The following is a 17,500-nucleotide window of genomic DNA, read 5'->3' as shown; positions in this document are numbered from 1 at the left end:
CTAAATCCGATAGTTTTTTTCCTTTAGAGCGACTGGATCTCTTCGGTTTTACAGATTCACGATGTGTGCGTCCAATTTGAGTTTAATGTGAATATTTCAATTTAATTGAAATGTTTGCGTTCATATTTATATCATCATAAACCTATTTTTTATAATCCTCATTCCTGATTTAGAAATGACCTGATGTAGAACACCGGCATTTAGTCATTCACTATATTTTATGGGTAAAGGGAAAAAGGTAAACGAAAACCAGAAGAATAAGAAAATGATTTGGCATAATTTAATGAGCTCACTTACCTCATATGCAAGGCATCCTGGGTAAATATCCACAAAGTGTTACATTTTGACATCAATCTGCACCGTCTGCAAAACACATAAAAGAAGAACAACATGTTAACAACATATTAACATGTTTCCGTTTTGAGTTTCGATTAAAAATAAATTTAAGATTCACAAACAACCAGAGTTTGTGATGTCACAAACCTAAGTAGCCAATCATGTCAACCTGTGGGTGGGGCTCAGCTGTGGATCGGCATCTGTTTGTTTGTTAGTTAGCAGGATTACGCAAAAACCATATGCCTGATTTCAACGAAACTTGGTGGACGGATGTAAAATGTTCCAGGAAAGAATCTGTAAAATGTTGGTGCAGATTTGGATCAGAGGGCGGATCCAGGATAATTTTTCCACTTACTTCAAAATTGTGAGATGGGACGTTTTCCAAATTTTGTTGATTTCTCAAAAAATTCTTGGAGCTTGATTAAATTTGGAGATGATCCAAATAAAAATCTGGATCTAGTGGATTTAATTTTGTTTTCATAAGGCGGCTGTAGGGTCTTATTAGAAGGCAGTGTGCACTCTTTATATCTTACCACATTTCCCCATAAACTACTACTTATTTATCCCATTGTGTCAAATTAGAATTCCACTATTCCACAATAAAGGTTCATCTAATCTTATTTCACCAGCCTAAACTTCCCATGATGCAATTCAATATTGCATTTTCAATCTGACGTCATCTGTCATAAGCGCGTCTTTCAAATTCTTCATCCCAAGTTGGTGATGGTGTCTCTCTGTTACAAATATTTACTATGAAAGCAAACGCTGGGATAACCTGGTGATGTAACGCCGCTTATTGTCTTTACACTTCCCAGGACTGCTCAACTAAATGTCCTCTCCACGCTGAATAGATTTATGTCTTCACAGGTCATATTGAAACGCTGAAGTGAATAATATTCAGTTTCCACAGCTGAGGCACAATGGAGGGAGACGCGTCACCTCGCGGCGCCACAGGAATCCCTCTGTCATCACGGACAGCTCGGGGGGACACACCCAGGATCGGATGTATGGGAGTGTGTGTGTTTAATAAATGCACTGTTGAGTTTTTAGAGTGTAAAACAATTTGTGTGACTTTCACCTCAAACCTAAACCCACTGGTTGTGCTGGAGGTCTCACTCTCGCCCACAATAACAAGAAGACCTGCTGCTTTTCCCAGACACTGACCCTGCCTGAGGGGACGAGTCAGAGTGTTTTGAAGCCTCTTTCACACCGTGAGGTTTGACCCGGGCCGGTGTGGTGCCGGTCCGGGTTCATCGAGTTCTCACCCCACGGCTCGCTAACATCCGATTTTACGATACTAACTTTATTTGAACAGCTGAGTTGACAGGGAAACCTACTTTAAGAAGCATTTAAAAAAGATCTTTAACTTTTATTTTCTCCACTGAAAAGTCAGAACACCAGATCACATGTCGTGTTGCGGTGCCCTTGAGCAAAAACACTGAGAGTCTCTACCTGCTCGCTGAGCGCCGTCCCACTCTGACTTATGTAACCTGGAGAAAACTCATCTTTTCAGGAAATATCACATGTTTTCCAGTGAACCACATCCCCCCCCCCCCATTGTCTTTCTTTTATTATTTCTGTTAGACACGTTTCAATGAATTCGACTCTATCACTACTTCCGGCTTTTAATTTGATAGAAATGAAGCTTGTTGCGTTCATTGAGAATTTTTACGGTGTCAGTTCATGTCAGCGCAGCAGCTGTTGTTCCTGGATTCTTTCTACATTGGTGCAATTTTCCATAAAATTTTGTCTGAAAGTTTTAAGGGAAACCTGCTGGAACACTTCGGGGAACTAGATCCAGATCGGTCATCTACACATTGTCTTTTTAATAAATATATAAACCATTTACCAAACACGTATCAAGCCAACATAATCCGGTGACAACTGCATCGACAGATTACATGTTCATAACGTAATTTCTAGGAGACCGGGATGCCAAAGCAACACCTCCACATATTAGGGTAAATACAGGAAGTGTGTGTTCTTGTACAGATATCTTTGTGAGGACCATCTACAGACTGAGGACATTTTGGGAAAGTGAGGACATTTTGGCCAGTCCCCACTTTGTGACACACTTTGTTTTAGGGTTAGAATTAAGTTAGGGTTAGGTTCATAGTTTGGGTGGTTAGGGTTAGGTGTTATGGAATGCACTATGCCAGTGGTTTTCAATAGGTGAGGCGCGCCTCCCCTGGGGGGCGCCAAAGAGCCAAAGGGGAGGCGCGACACGAGACACTCGCAAAAACAAAATACACATCTGTATGCAGCTCTAGTGATATCGATAATTGTGCGTGCGTGTATTAGTTTTAAAATGCATCGTTTCATGGTCCCAAGTCAACAGGAGTCAGCATTAAGGGAGGAGACAGGACCCAGCAAAAAACGTAGGAAAAATGATCTTGAATGCGTTTCTGGTTGTCTGTGGAGAGCGAGTTCCCCCAGATCTCCAATAGGGCTATGGAAGTCTTAATCCCCTTTACCTCCACGTACTTGTGTGTGTGTGGGTTTTCCACACTGACCGTGATTAAAAACAAATACAGATCAAGGCTGCAGGTGGAGGACGACTTGTGTATATTTCTCTCTGCACTGCAGCCCCGCATCGAACACCTCTGTGCATCAAAAGCGAGGCCTCATTGTTCCCACTGATATGGACGATTCAATTGAAAGTCAATGTTGTGTTGTCTTGAATCCATGAATTGGGTGGGCCATAGGGTTGATGCCGCTCGTAGCGCAAATGATGTGAATTTGACGCATTTTGTTTGTTGTTTAAATTTGAGGTTGTACGTGGCTGAAATCGTTAACAAATTTCATGAAAATATGTGAATCTGTTCGATCTGATAATATGCCGTTGTCGTTCATTGATCAGAGAGTTGTCCATTGTGCAGATTCTTTTCGAGACGATGTGCATCTCCTTCAAATGTGCGCTTAAAGCCCGGTCACACAGCACCGATCAGCCGTCGGATGTCGTTGGTTGTAGCTTTGGCGATTTGCTGTTGCAAAGAATCGTTTATGAATGCACTTTTAAAAAAGTTGTGGAAATAAAATGTCTTCAACATTACATTTGATTAGTTATTGAAAATCATCATTGCCTGGAACACACAAAAGATGGCATTTACTGAAGAGGCGTGTGTGGGTTAGGTCAGGCGGACGGGATTCATTTTTTTGGAGGGGAGGCTCGGCTGTCCTTACCTACTCTAAGGGGAGGCTCACATTCACCCAATTTGAAAACCCCTGCACTATGCCAATGAGTGTCCTCACTAGACAGCTGTACAAACGTGTGTGTGTGGAAAGGATTACTGACAACACCAAAAGAAAAGTATTAAAAAGAAGAACTAAGTTTTTTGGACAGAAGCCCACACATCTGCTTGCTCTTTCCTCTGGTGTGTGTGTGTGTGTCTGTGTGTGTGTCTGTGTGTGTTTGGTGTGTGTGTTTGTGTGTGAGAAAGACACCCTCCCAGCCAGTTGGACACAGCCAACTCAAAACCATACAACCACTTGAACATGCACCTGCCACCGCTGAGAGCTGCAAATGTGTGCATGTGTCAGCATGTGTGCGCGTCACAGTGTGTGTGTGTGTGTGTGTGTGTGTGTGTATGTGTGTGTGTGTGTGTGTGTGTGTGTGGGAGGGATGGACAGCTAATCTCTACCCAACTGCTTTGTGAATTGCACAAGCACACATGCAAGTACAAATGTCCCTCCACACAGGCTCAGGCTCTGAGGCTGTGACTGGGCTCAGTTTGCTCACTTGAAAGTTGTGTAGTTGTGTTTAATACTGGGAGACGACAATTCTCAACAACAGGACGGTCCACAGTATCCTTCCTCTGAGTGGTCATGTCAGTGTCGAGGTTTGATTGACAGCGAGAGGAAAATGCAACTTCACTTTGGCCGTCACTTCAATTTCTTTAAGAGACATTTAAATGTTTTATACTTCAGACAATATATTGGAATCAGACATCTTTTTCTCCCCAATATCACATATAATAATAATAATAATTTAACCATAACCACAAGAATCATGTTCATACTCAGGTCGTTGATTTCTTAGTCTCTATGCTCGACTCTAAATCTTTCTATCGACAATTAGAGTCATCCACGCTTTTATTATTACAACCTCCTCACAGCACGCGGCCTGCAGCCACAGATGTGTGATGGAGAATAAAAACACAACAAGCCAAGCTGTGTCAGCCGCAAAGCCTTATTTTCTGATGCAACAAATGTCGAAGCGGATGGTGAAATCAAACACTTCTCTACAGTTTCGGATGTGCGAAAGTGGAAATCAGGGGAAGTGTTAAACATGCAGTTTAACCACACTATTAAATTTAAACACAATCTCACCATTTTGGCCTGAATTACCACCTCAGTTCTTCTTGGACTGGTTTACCCTCCTCGCGGTTTTCCTAGCAACAACGTCACCCTCCTCCTCCAAAAAAAAAGAAAAAGAAATCGGTGAACACCACAGTTATAGCTCAGGCCACGGCCTACGTTTGTTCTGCAAAAGCCTGTTATGCTATTAGCTTGTATTATCCGGCTGGAGGCCCATGGACTTTTCCTCCCTCTCACTCAGCTGTGCTGTCACAGAGCAGGAGAATTACAGCCACCTTCAGCTCCAGCTAACCAAATTAGCGCTTGTTATGCAACCTGCTGCACTTGGCTCGCGGGTCTGGTGCTTCGACCCTGCACAGCTTTCACTGAGGTTTGCTCACAGGAAGGTCCGGCTGACTGTGCACGTGTTTATTTTTGCAGCATGATAAGACTGATACGTATAAGAGATGATAATCAAATGCTTAAAAAAATCCTTCTTGTTGGGACAGAAAAGCAGAGAGAGTCTGAAACTCAATCAAGTGAGGTTTCTGAGATTTCCAATGTATCTCAATTTAGACTTACCTCCTGCTCAGCATTTGTATCTACCAGCCACAGGGCATGATGGGAAGTTAGTTGAAGTTGAGTGAACCGTGCAGATCATCTATGTGGAAACATCTGTATCGGCACTCAATTGATTCAGGTTTTTCCTTTAATTTGTCACCTGTATACACCAGAGCCTGCTATTGGAAATGCTATGAGCAGTGTAGAGGTTGTGCGTGTACATAGAGTATTATATATTATATACACGTACATATATATTCAATAGTTTCGTTACAATCGACCTTCTAGAATGGCAATTATTACAGTAATTGTGGGGTGTGGAATTGCAGCAGGTTTACAGAGAGAGAGTGTGTGTGTCTGTGTGTGTGTGTGTGTGGCGCTGGTTAATTAGAGCACTTGGTCTCAGGAGGATCAGACCTGGAAGACGACTGTCTCTCCTGCGTGACAGAAAGCCAGGTGGCTGTGTGTGTCTCTGTGTGTATGTGTGTGTGTGTGTGTGTGAGATAAGGTAGTGAGAAGCCAGACACACATAAACAAACACAGTTGAGTAGAGCAGCTTTCTCACACACTCACACGTAATAAAAAACATCTGAGTAGAAACTAAATGTTAAACGGTGTGCAGTGGACTCTTCCTCTGAATACCTGAAACATATTTCTGGAGAATCTGAGCCGGCTAAGAAATCTCCAGTGGGTTTGTTTCGTTTCTCTAGAACTCTCGACAAGGACAATGCTGTCCAACTTCATTACTACACTACATGTTCACACTCATATCAGCTGGCAAGGGTGTACTTGTCTGACTGCATACCGAGAGTCAATAGAAACGACATTAGTCCAAGCATCAAGAAAAGAAAATAGATGTGGAATGATGGCTCTTTATTTTCAAAAGAAGTTTCACTAAGTACTTTGGAAGAACGCTGAGGTATGGGCCAAGGAGGAAGGATTGATAATTCATTCAAACTGGATTTTTTTTTAAAGTGACAGCCCTAAATCATCATCATCATCTTCATCGATGGCATCTGACATCCGGTGCATTGTACAAGATAAGCACTTGCAGCAACTGCATCAGAGAGGCTAGAGGGATTGTTCTCTTAACTAATTCAGTACAGCCCACACAGGATGTTATAAGAATGAATTTAGAAAAGGTTCCCCAGCCCTGGTTTAAAATGAGCATACCACTTTTTCTCTAGCGTGGATTTGCTTGCAGAGGATAAGACCTGGTGGAAAACCGGCTGCAGAGAAGTGCACAGTCAAGCCTCTGCCCTTCCTCCTTCTCCTGCTGCTCCTGCTGCTGCCATTGGTCAGGACTTTATCTGAGCCCTCACGTGGTTTAGTGAATTCAAGCGACTAAGGATCCCACTCTGGGCAAGCTGCCAATCTCATGTTAAGATCTTGGTCTTAAGTACATTCCTGCACTCTTGCTGCAGCACTTTAAGGTACTTTTGGCGCTGAAAATGCATTGAAGCGTTCTGACATTTATTTAAGTCGACAAATTACTACCCCGCTACATTAAAGCCGAGTTGACCAAATCATAATAAAGCAGTAACAAAACCAAAATAGAAACAGATCCAGGTTGATCCTTGAATATAGAAAACAAGCGTGAGCCATTTTTGTTTCACTTCTCTGGACCCTCTCAACTATTTAAGTAAACAAACGTTAGAGGAATCAGGTGACTGAGATGGGGGATACACACAGGAACCTGGCAACCTGCTGCACATGTCTTTTCAAAGTTCACCTCGGGGTGCAGCGGAGAGCAAATAAGCTGGAAAGGGCCAAAAAAAAAGTACAGCCCTCAAAAGATAACATATCCAGAGGAGTCCGATGTCACCTGTCACGTAGGCAAACCTACAGGCTCGCTATGGTAACATACCAGTACATCAGCAAACAGTAACATACCAGTACATCAGCAAACAAAGACAAACCAGCACAACTGCAAACAAAGACAAAGAATTGTACCTGCGACTGGCAACTAGCTTCCTGGCTGCTGGATGTTGTGGTTTAAACTGAGCTGTATTTATATTCCAATAAACACATAAAGCAATGTAGCACCTAGTGGTCAATGTGCAATGGGAGGAGGAATTCTGCTTGATACGCAAAATTTCTGAATGTGATTTTTGGGAATGGACAGGGGTGTAGAAACATGGGCAAGTAATTTCCTCGGCCCCCCAGGTTAAAAGAAGGGGCCAGATCAAAAACTGCTGATTATGTCAGTCTTGTATTTTTACCCATTAATGTTAAACCTGCTGTTATTTCCCATTGGGATTTCTGTAAATTGAATAATTAAGTAATTATATCTAGTTTTTACACAATTCTGACTTTTGTCCAGGATCAGTTTCACTGTTGTTTCTTTAATAACTCATCAATACGACTTTACTAAAGAAATAAAACATTACAGAGATAAACTTGTCTCTTCACCTCGATGCCCAGGACTGATAAACAAGAGTGAACAGGAACCAGACTGGACACTGGACGACTAGCGCTTCAAAATAAAAGCAGGGAAGTTGCGCTCGAGGCGCCTTGGCTTTACTTTTGGGGAGCCATCAAGTCCACGCCCACCTTGCCGGCGCCGTTTGTCGCTTATCGCTGGGTGAATTCTGGGATTAGCTGGGCCAGGACGGTTCCACCCATTGGAGACATTGTTTCTCGAGGATGGAAGGACACATTTGTCGACAGCATTTGAGGGACTCTTCGTAATCGGACAGCCAAGTATCACCAATGGGGCGAACTAGCCATGTCTCAATTCAGGGCGGGGCATCCTTCGAATGACACCGCCTACCCGGGTGAGGTAGACCGCCTCCTTCGTGGGCCGGGTTCCGCCCCTATTAATGCTGCTACCCAGCAACAGAGCTCAAGTTGGACACGCCAATGCCCCTTTTATTATTTTAACATGTGTACCGTTAGCATCACATGTCTCGTTGTTTACCATGATGATAACGTCTTTTAAAAATGTTATGGTCTCCTGGCGTTTACTTGGATAGGTTGGACGGGGTGGCGGGGGGGGGAAGATCCACCTGTTGATGCCTTTCTTCAAATTAGCACAGTCTAGTCACGTTGTTGTGACGCGATCTGTCTTCACACGCAGTCTCCAAGTGGAGTCAGCGAACAGCTCACTGAAACTGCTGAAGAGCGAGGTTTTATTTTGAAAAACCCAAAGAGGAAATGGCCGGCCAGGCTCGAGTCACTTGAGGAAGTTAACGCTTGAAAATGTCAAACTTCAAATCAAACTACAAATCAACACAAACACGTGTCGAAAAAAAAAAAATCCCCCGAGGATTTGAATGTGTTACCTGGAAGTTTGTTTTGACACCTGACGACCGGAAGCGGTGCTTCCGCAGATTCACGCAGATAAAACCCGCAGCTGCGGTTTCTGACCCTGAAGTTAAACAGCTCGGTCCCGGTGGGATGGTAAAAACATTGTGAATTAAAGAAGGGGGGGGGCAGGCGGCGGCTGTTAGCGGCCGAGAGGAGCGTGTTTTTCCGGGAAGCGACCGACGAAGCCCCGGCGCCGCTGGCTGTCAGTCTGCGGGGCGACGCTTCACTGACGCGGGTCAAACACACGGTGGGAAACAACCTGCTGGATAAACACGCTCGCGTTATATCCCGGGTTAACCTGCCTCTCTCACCCGTGCGGGTCAACACCAGCGTTTACATGTCGTCACGGGGAAGTCGCGGCGCCATTGAGGGGGGGAAACGCACCGTAAAGTCCCGGCACACGGAGAAAGGTGTCATATTTAAATGTGTGGAAGTGACGGGACCGACGGGAAACTTACCCGGGAGTTGAGGAGCCATGTGCGGACTGTGCGGGGAGCGGGTGTCGGTGTTGTCCGGTGCGTGACTCGGGTCATCAGCGGGACGAAGCGGCGTCCAGGGCCGGAGCCGCCATGTTCCTCTGGTTCCTCTGGCCCCACTGAGCCAGAGACTCCACGGTCCTGCTGCTTTTCTTTGACTGTACACCCCCCCCCCCCCCCCAACCAACCATATATATATATATATATAAACATGTATATGTACTCTTATAATATTACTATTACTTATATTCTTATATCATAACATACTCGTATAATTGCTCTTAAAATAACATACTCTTAGAATACTTAAACCTAGTATAATAACATTCTCTTATAATATTAACTCTTATTCTTATAATAACAAAACATTCTCTTATAATACTTACTCTTCCTTATTTTTATAATATCTTAACATAATATATGCTTGCCTTTTTTGTGACTTCTTTTGAATCACTTCTTAAAACCCATCTTTACATTTGCTTTCATGTGATGTCGTGTTTTTTTATCGTTTTTCTTTTCACCTTTTATTTTTACCCTCATATTACTGTGTTATGGGTTCAACTCTTCTTTACGACCTTGTTTCCGACCTAAGCGTAGTTGTCTCGCCTGCTTGTCACATTGCATCTCTCTTGATTTGCTGTTAGTAAACTCTGATTTTAACAAATGCTACATAAATGAAGTTTATTATTGTTTTGTGTTTGTTTATTGTTTTTGTCTTGGACTGTTAATATTTATATTCTTCTTCTTCTGGCACTTCTTCAAAACACAGTTTAGTGGTTTACACGTGCACTGTGTACAACACTAATGGAACTGGTCTCTGTGGGAATCATTACTGTGTTACTGTGGAACTCTGGCTCGGTTCACAGGTCTGTTGTGATCAAAGTTCAAAGTGATGACGCTGCTTTCAGTCAAGTTAGTAGGAAATTAGCACTTTGTGTATAAAAGTCCCCAAAAACGACCACATCCATTCTGTGAGTCAACAGGAAAACAGACTCACTGAGGGGCTGGCCTGAGGTCAAAGGTTCACAACAAATATATTTATTTGGATTAGTCATTTGTATTATTAGTTATCAGAATATAGATATATATCACTATCTGCCTCAGAAGGATCTCTTAATTATCACAAATACACAATTATCCTCATTTGTGGTCAGAACAATAACCAGCAGCACACTGATGAGGATTCATTGTTTTAAATTCTTCAACACACATTCACATTCAACTTTATTCACTTTAGAATTTCATCTTTTAAAAATTCTTGGTTAAGTTTGCAGGAACAAAAATGCAAAGCTTGAAATGTTACTCCTCAAGTTATCACCCAGTAAAATGACTAAGCAGATGCTGCCCTCTAGTGGGAGACTGGAAATATATCTGAGCAGCACAGGTCACAGTGAGGTTCATTATCGAGGTGAGAGCAGCTGAGATGTTGGTGAGGACAGAAAAACACGTCTCATCCGTCACAGTCGTTGAGACGGATTCTGCTGCTCCGCCTCTCGCTTCATCTGTTGTGAACACGTCTGTGCAGGACATGTCTGAAAACTGCTCTAGAGTCAGTTTTATCTTTATTGTCTCGGTGAACATCACAGGTTACTCTTCCATTTGATGTTCTCTGAGGACTCATCAGCTGTAAAAAAAACAAAAACGAGAACAAAAAAATAATTAGGGCATTTAAAAATGGAGCTGGCAGTGGGTGAGTGCAACTTTTGATTTACATTGCAGCACATTTACATATTTTCATATTCACACATAGAACCCAAACTGTCTGAGACGTTCTGATTTGGTTAAAGGGACACTGTGTAACTTCCACTGAGCAGCAGCGCCCCCTGCAGCCACACAAGGGGATTTATTCAGTCTATCAATGAGGTGAGTGGAGCTCGGACTGCTGTTGTAACAAATCCATGTTACACATCCATATTTTTAAAGTCTCCTGCTGAATATTGAAGATAAACTGTTTGTTTTATTAACCTCTAAGTCTTTTTTAACTGATCTACAGCTCAGCTTCACTTGCTTGAGGAAACGTTCTCCCTATTCCACGTCACGGAACCATGAAACTCATTTTAATCAAGCTGCTGTTCTCAGGTCAAAGTTGCTTTAGTTTGACTTGAGCATCTGAATAAACTATTTAAACTGATGCAGAATGAATTCTTCAGTTGTTCATGGTAAGATAGTTACTTACTCAAGCAAATCTGTCCTTCTTTCTCCAGTTTCTTTAAGTGATGGACCAGGTTGACATTAGCTGCTCGGTGCAGGTGTTCAGGGGTGTCCTGGAGAAGAAGCAGTTAGAATTCTTACTGTCAATCAAGAGAAAACCAGAGCACGGCTATTATCGTAAACAACGTTCGCCAGGAGCTATAGGAACATTTACAGGAACTTTCCACAGCAGGAACCAAGGCCTGAATTAGGTTCCAAGGAAATCTTTTCACCTTATACACGATCTTCACGAGCTCCATGGAGGAGAAGGGTTTTCCTGCTCCGTCCTGAATGGCCGCCAGGATCTGCTGCTCTCTTTGCTGCCGGTGGCTGATGTAGTGTCTGATCTTCGAGCCGGCGTCCTGAACCACGGGGCCGTGACCTGTCCAACCAACCAAAGACTTTTTAATGAACAACCCTCAGACTGAGGTTGAAGAATTTAAAACTTCAAGAACAGGGAACAATAAAGATTGATTGTAAAAAGGTAGAAATCAGAAGAGAATAAAAATAAACTTGTTCAGAACTCCCCTCGCCCACAGAGGTGCCCTTGAGCAAGGCAGCTACTTCCAACACACCTCCTCCCAAAAAAGGAGAATACAAGTAAAATAATTTCACATCTTACCTGCAGTGTTTATTCTGTAAAATAAAGGTTTTCATATGAGCAATCATCAACGCAGATACAGATATGTCTGTGAGTTGTAGGTACCATTCAGGTGTGCTGACTCTGTGTGTGTTTGTGAACACACTCGGGAAGCCTCTCACGACACAGGACAGTGTTCCACACGCACCATCACAAGCTCACTCACCGGGGTAGATGAGGTCGGCCTGAGAGTCCAGCAGGACCTCCAGGGATCTCATGTAGTCGTACAGGTCCTCGAACACGGCCGTGCCCTCGCCCAGGATGCAGTCCCCAGAGAAGAGCGCCTGCTCCTCCTCCAGCAGCAGGGCCATGTGGTCATCACTGTGACCCGGGGTGAACAGCACTCTGGGAAATACAGATATGAAACATGGCTCCATGGTCAAATAGCAGTGTGTGTGTGTGTTTGTGTGTGTATTATGTATATACGTTTGGCCTTTTTGTTTTTATTTCTTATGATTGAAATGCCGTCTATTTATTCAACACATATAAAGTGAACTGACTTGAGCGTCGCCCCCTCTGTCTGGACGAGGTCTCCGTCCTTGAGGAAGGTGTAGCTCTTCTCTCCAGCCGACTCTCCGACCCCCCCGGTGCGAGGCAGTTTGCTGACTCGCACATCAGAACCTGCAGGAGGGAAACCAGAGAGATGGAGGTCAGAGATGAAAAGTAACCATCTTGAAACGTGCTTAAAAGATCCCCCCACCCCACACGTGCTGCGGCCCTCACCGGCGATGTCCCTGCAGATGTCCTCCACGCCTCCCGTGTGGTCGTGATGCCAGTGAGTGATGATGATCTCCTGGATGCTGGTGTTGAACTGGGTCAAAGCATGTTTCAGACTGCTGATGTATTCAGGCCGGGCACATTCTCCCGTGTCGATCAGCACACGTCTGGAATCAAACTTGTATTATTTTATTCTCTTTTTACTTTCCCATCCGTCTATTTCTATTCTGTTCAATTCTCTTGATCAGTTTGCTATTTAATTTTTTTTTGTCTTTCTTAATTCTGCCTTGATTTCCTCATTAAAAATTTACGAGACAGCGTTTCCAGGTCCTGTTCCCACCGATTGATTCATACGCACATATCCTACTCAATTATCAACTGTTCAACCCCCCCCCCCTTACAAACATGAGAGAGAACCTGTTGTAGCTTCAGTCATCATAGAAACTCAAAAGATGTTTAGTTTGTCCAGTCTGGGCTACTGTAAAAAAACATGGCTGCCTCCGTAGAGAGGACCCACTCCTGATGTAAATATAAAGTATTAAAATATAAAAGAACTATTCTAGGGTAGTGACACAACAGATTTTAGATTATTATAAACTCGTGAAAACATTACTAGGATTATTTATATTTAATTTCTGCAGATAGTTAAAGCTGCAAGAAAGAAAGAAACAATATATAAAGTTCCGAGTTGAGTTTGTTGTGAGGTCCTTTCCCCTCATATATCTATATCTATATCTATAAACATATAAATATATATATATGCTACGTAACCCTCATGTCATGTTACGTTACCCTCATGTGAACCAGCTGTCACCTTTGCCCGGTGCCGACCAGGTAGGTGTTGGTCCCCTGCAGAGTCATCGGTCCCGGGTTGCAGCCCAGCACCCGGACCACCCGGGCGGAGAGCTGCTCGATCCGGGGAATGACGGCGCTCATGACCGCGGCCGAACTCTTGTGGTTCACCGGAGAAACACAGAAACAAACACACAACGAAAAGAAAGTGAGAGAGCTGGAAACAAGGAGCAACAAGGAGCAACCAGGAAGTAAACAGGAAGCGGTATCTACGTCATCAATGTTTACTTCCTGTATGTGAGTGTGTCGGAGAAGACTTCAAAATAAAAGCTTCAACTCAACAGCGCCTCTTGTGGTTTTATATGGTTTCATTTGACACACGCCTCTGCTATGTTACTAATTCATGTGTTGTTCTGCGGTCACTGCATTGACTACACATGCTTTTCAAATGTATCTGTCTTTGTTATCAAACAATCAAATTTCATCTGATATTCATAAATCACAAATACGTGTCATAGAAGGTGGAACATCCTCTGTTCTTAACGCTCAACAAGAGGAAAACTACCAAGACAAACTTTATTAACAGGAAGAAAACGGACACACGTCAATAGATGCTGCCTGTAACTGAACATATCAACAAAATTATTTATTATTATTATTCTGCTCTTATGTCTTAATTTGTGGCAATCTTCATCGTGCTCATATTTACGTTCTTTATAAAATAACATGTTTTATTGGATTAAGTCTATGGTCACACCGACTCTACCAGAATAAGAAATACTTGGGTTTGAAATGTATTCAAACCTAGAGAATTATAATTAAAAAATATCAAAAGAAAGAAGTGTGTAGTCTGCGTTACACAACAATATATACGAAAGAAACTGCATAAGAATATGTTGTATGTTTAATATCACACATGAATATGTTATGAGTACAAGTAAGTTGCAACAAAATCAAACACAGCTCACAACCAATTTAGCCCATTATCAGGATATTTCTTTTTTATATTTTTAAATATCTGTCACAATAAATGGCCATGAAAATACCAGTATGACGAACCAAACAGTAGGTGGCGCCATCGTCCAATCAGATAATGGCTCAGTGGAGCCTCACGTCCAAAGTGACAATGGAATATTCACTGGAATATTCACTGGTCTTAGATTATCAGCGTCTCACGGAATGAGAATTGTATTACTTGTTAATGATAATGACGCTCCTCACAGCTCGGGCTTAATGACTGTTGTTATTCCCCTCATCAATACCAAAGTTTAAATCTGTGTTTTTATTACAGCTTAAACTGCAGGGAACCGAAAATCATTAGAAGATGTTCAACCACGTAAAACTACACACAGCTTCTGACCCTGACCTCTGACCTCCGCCCACAGGAGGGTTAATGAAATATCACATAATCATTAATTCAAGAGCTAATCTCATGACGACTTTATTGTTCTTTAATGATATCACGATAAAAACCATTAAAGGACAAATACATTTAAGTTTTTTATAATTCGTGGGGGAAATACCTCCAACTTCGTCCTGAACTTTAATCTGAGCAACAGCTTCTTATGTTTATGAGACAAAAAGCTTACAAGTGTATCACAATCTGATCTCAGATTCCTCCATCCATCCTTTACCTTTCCTTCTTCTATTCCCCCTTAATTTCATGTATTTCCTGTTGAAAGTGATTTTGGGGTCGGGATGTGAGCTGAGGATTTTCCAGCTGAGGAAGATTTTTTATTACCGTCTGCTTTATCTTAAATTACCAGAATTTTTTTTTATATTTGATCGAATTTAGATTCAGCATCGAATCCAGAAATAAATTAAGTTTCAAGCAAGTGTCCTGTCTCTTCTCCACCTGGTTCTGAATGATGCAGCAAAGTTTAAAATAAGATGGGGAACATTTTAAACACTTAAATCACCGAGTAGAGGACGAGTAAGTCACTAATCTGGTGAATTGGTTGTTTTATATACCATATACAAATGGTAAAGTTATATATACTGTATATGTGTGTGTGTGTGTGTGTGTGTGTACATACATTTGTAGAGCATCAGATGGAGGCGAGATGAAGATGCAGTGGTGAGCTCCCTCACATTCTCCTTAAGGCCATAAATCGTGACCCATAACAACTGGTCCAGCGTTTCATAATATTTACAGGTGGAAAAAAAAGATGGCTTTGAAAAACAGAGACACATTATTCCCCTAAATGAAATAGATCCTGACATCTGGGCATCGAGGGGCCCCATCCATCCATCCTCCTCTCTCTCTCTCTCTCTCTCTCTCTCTCTCTCTCTCTCTCTCTCTCTCTTTGTAATTACACGACATAATGGTGGTGCAGTCGGCCCGTAATCTCCCATTATGATCAGTCTCGGCTGCCTCCACTCGCTCTCCACCACGGCTTCTAATTCAATATAAATGTAAATGACTGGAGACGGGGGCGAGCGAGGGGAAGTGGAAGCGGGGATGGGGGGGGGGGGGGGGGGGGGGGGGGTCAGGAACAGTAAGTAGAGTGTAAATGTGGGAGTCTGATCTCACCACAAATCCGTACTTACGTTTAAGTTACGCACAGTCTTTATAAAATCTACAAATTGAGCGTCACGTGCTCGATGTTGTCATTAAACATTAAATTATTATCTTAGTTCAAGCAACATTCAATTGGTTCAACTAAATGACAACAAATGAATAAGATGGTCCCCCTTTAATATAAATATATATATATGTGAATATATCCACTGTACAGTATATAAAGAACTTTCTTTTTTACATCATCAAACATCCGATTTAAAACCAAACGTATCCTGAACATGATATTTTCTAAGATCACCTGTAGAAAAAAGTTACGTGTATTTTAACTTTTTGCTCCATGTCCCTTTTGCTAACATGGAGCAGGCAGGGCTTATGACATCTACTGTACACAGCCACCAGGGGGCGATATAAATAATGTGGTTCTCTTTTGGCTTATACAGTCAATGGTGTCAAACAAATTATTAGTTTTATGAGACGTTTCTTTCCATATCTTGTCTGATTACCCTGTTACCAAATGTTTCAGTTAAATACATTATCAGTGTTATATTGTTATTGTAAATTTAACTTTAACAGGCGTGTAAAAATAAAGAGAGGGCCGTACCTTTGCCTTATTTCTCATATAACCGGCACCACATTATAGCTTAATGCTAAGTGAAGAATACTGACAGGACTCTCAGATAGTCATTTTCTACACGTTATTAATTTTATATAATATCGTATTTAGGGCAAAGCCTTTCATGTGTCATGTGGGCTTTAAAAAAAAAGATTATATCAAGTTAATAAAAAAGATTGAACTCGTATGAAAGCTCCGACTGAACTTGGCGTCTGTGATACCTGAAAAGAAGCCGGGAAAAATCTCATTGGGGCTTCAGTCTGCGATGTGAGAAATGAGGCAATATGTTACTACACAGTTTCACAATTCATAATTCAAAATGCTACGTAATTAACTTTCTCCTCCGAAGCCTTAATGTGATACCAAATTAAATAAGTTGGAAGAAGGGGGGAGGGGGGGGGGGGGGGGGGGGAGATCGAGGAGATAGAGACGAGGAGAGAGAATCAGGGAGATTTAAATTTAGAGGAGGAGGGAGAAGGAGAAGGTTGGTGATGGATTCTGTCGCAGCGGAGGTGAAGAGATGAAGTGAGGAAGAGGAGGAGGAGAGAAAAAGAGTTTGAAAAGTTGAAACATGAAACTTTGTCACAGCAGCCGTGATATTGTTGCAGGATCCAGGCGCTAAAATGTAAAACACCTGGAATCATAGGGTTCTTATGTCTGTTATTATACAGGAAAGACATGGTTCATATATGTGAATGTTTAGGTGAGAGGTCGGGGGAGTTTCCGGTGTGAAACAAAACAAAAATTAATATTTGGTAAGGGTTTGGGTTAGAGGGTACAATTCAAAGTAGACCCTGGACTAGATTTAAGCCCTTGGGTTCAGGAGAGAGTTTAAAAGTGTAAAAAGACTGATCCACCTTGTTTTGAATCTGGATCTCTGGTGAAAAGTTGTGAAATATTACACTCCTGGATCTGCCCTGGTCCTGACTGAAATAAAAATGTGTGAGTGAGTGTGAGAGAGGGAGAGAGAGAGAGAGAGAGAGAGAGAGAGAGAGAGAGAGAGAGAGAGAGAGAGAGAGAGAGAGAGAGAGAGAGAGAGAGAGAGA

At 42.3% G+C, this 17,500-nt stretch overlaps 1 protein-coding gene across 1 annotated transcript; it reads right to left on the bottom strand.

Annotated features, from left to right (window-relative positions):
• Positions 1 to 9,993: 9,993 nt before the first annotated feature.
• lactb2 (lactamase, beta 2) lies at positions 9,994 to 13,568 on the bottom strand. Its single transcript, XM_053437984.1, has 7 exons — positions 13,340 to 13,568; positions 12,532 to 12,692; positions 12,309 to 12,429; positions 11,975 to 12,153; positions 11,402 to 11,550; positions 11,155 to 11,242; positions 9,994 to 10,602 (listed from the first exon to the last, which is right to left on the bottom strand). The coding sequence occupies exons 1-7, from the start codon at positions 13,459 to 13,461 to the stop codon at positions 10,559 to 10,561; spliced, it is 864 nt and encodes a 287-aa protein (XP_053293959.1). The 5' UTR covers positions 13,462 to 13,568; the 3' UTR covers positions 9,994 to 10,558.
• Positions 13,569 to 17,500: the final 3,932 nt, after the last annotated feature.

The sequence above is a fragment of the Pleuronectes platessa genome, chromosome 13 (assembly GCF_947347685.1).
Source record: "Pleuronectes platessa chromosome 13, fPlePla1.1, whole genome shotgun sequence".
NCBI classification, from domain to species: Eukaryota; Metazoa; Chordata; class Actinopteri; order Pleuronectiformes; family Pleuronectidae; genus Pleuronectes; species Pleuronectes platessa.
Note: the sequence above shows the minus strand (reverse complement) of the source record. Positions and strands in the feature narration are given on the sequence as shown.

Excerpts from the sequence above, each read along its gene's own strand:
- lactb2 (XM_053437984.1), bottom strand. The coding sequence starts at position 13,461 with ATGAGCGCCGTCATTCCCCGGATCGAGCAGCTCTCCGCCCGGGTGGTC. Across the intron at positions 12,154-12,308 it reads ACAGAGGGGGCGACGCTCAA|AGTGCTGTTCACCCCGGGTC; the intron begins GTCAGTTCACTT and ends TGTATTTCCCAG. Across the intron at positions 11,551-11,974 it reads GGCCGACCTCATCTACCCCG|GTCACGGCCCCGTGGTTCAG; the intron begins GTGAGTGAGCTT and ends TTGGTTGGACAG.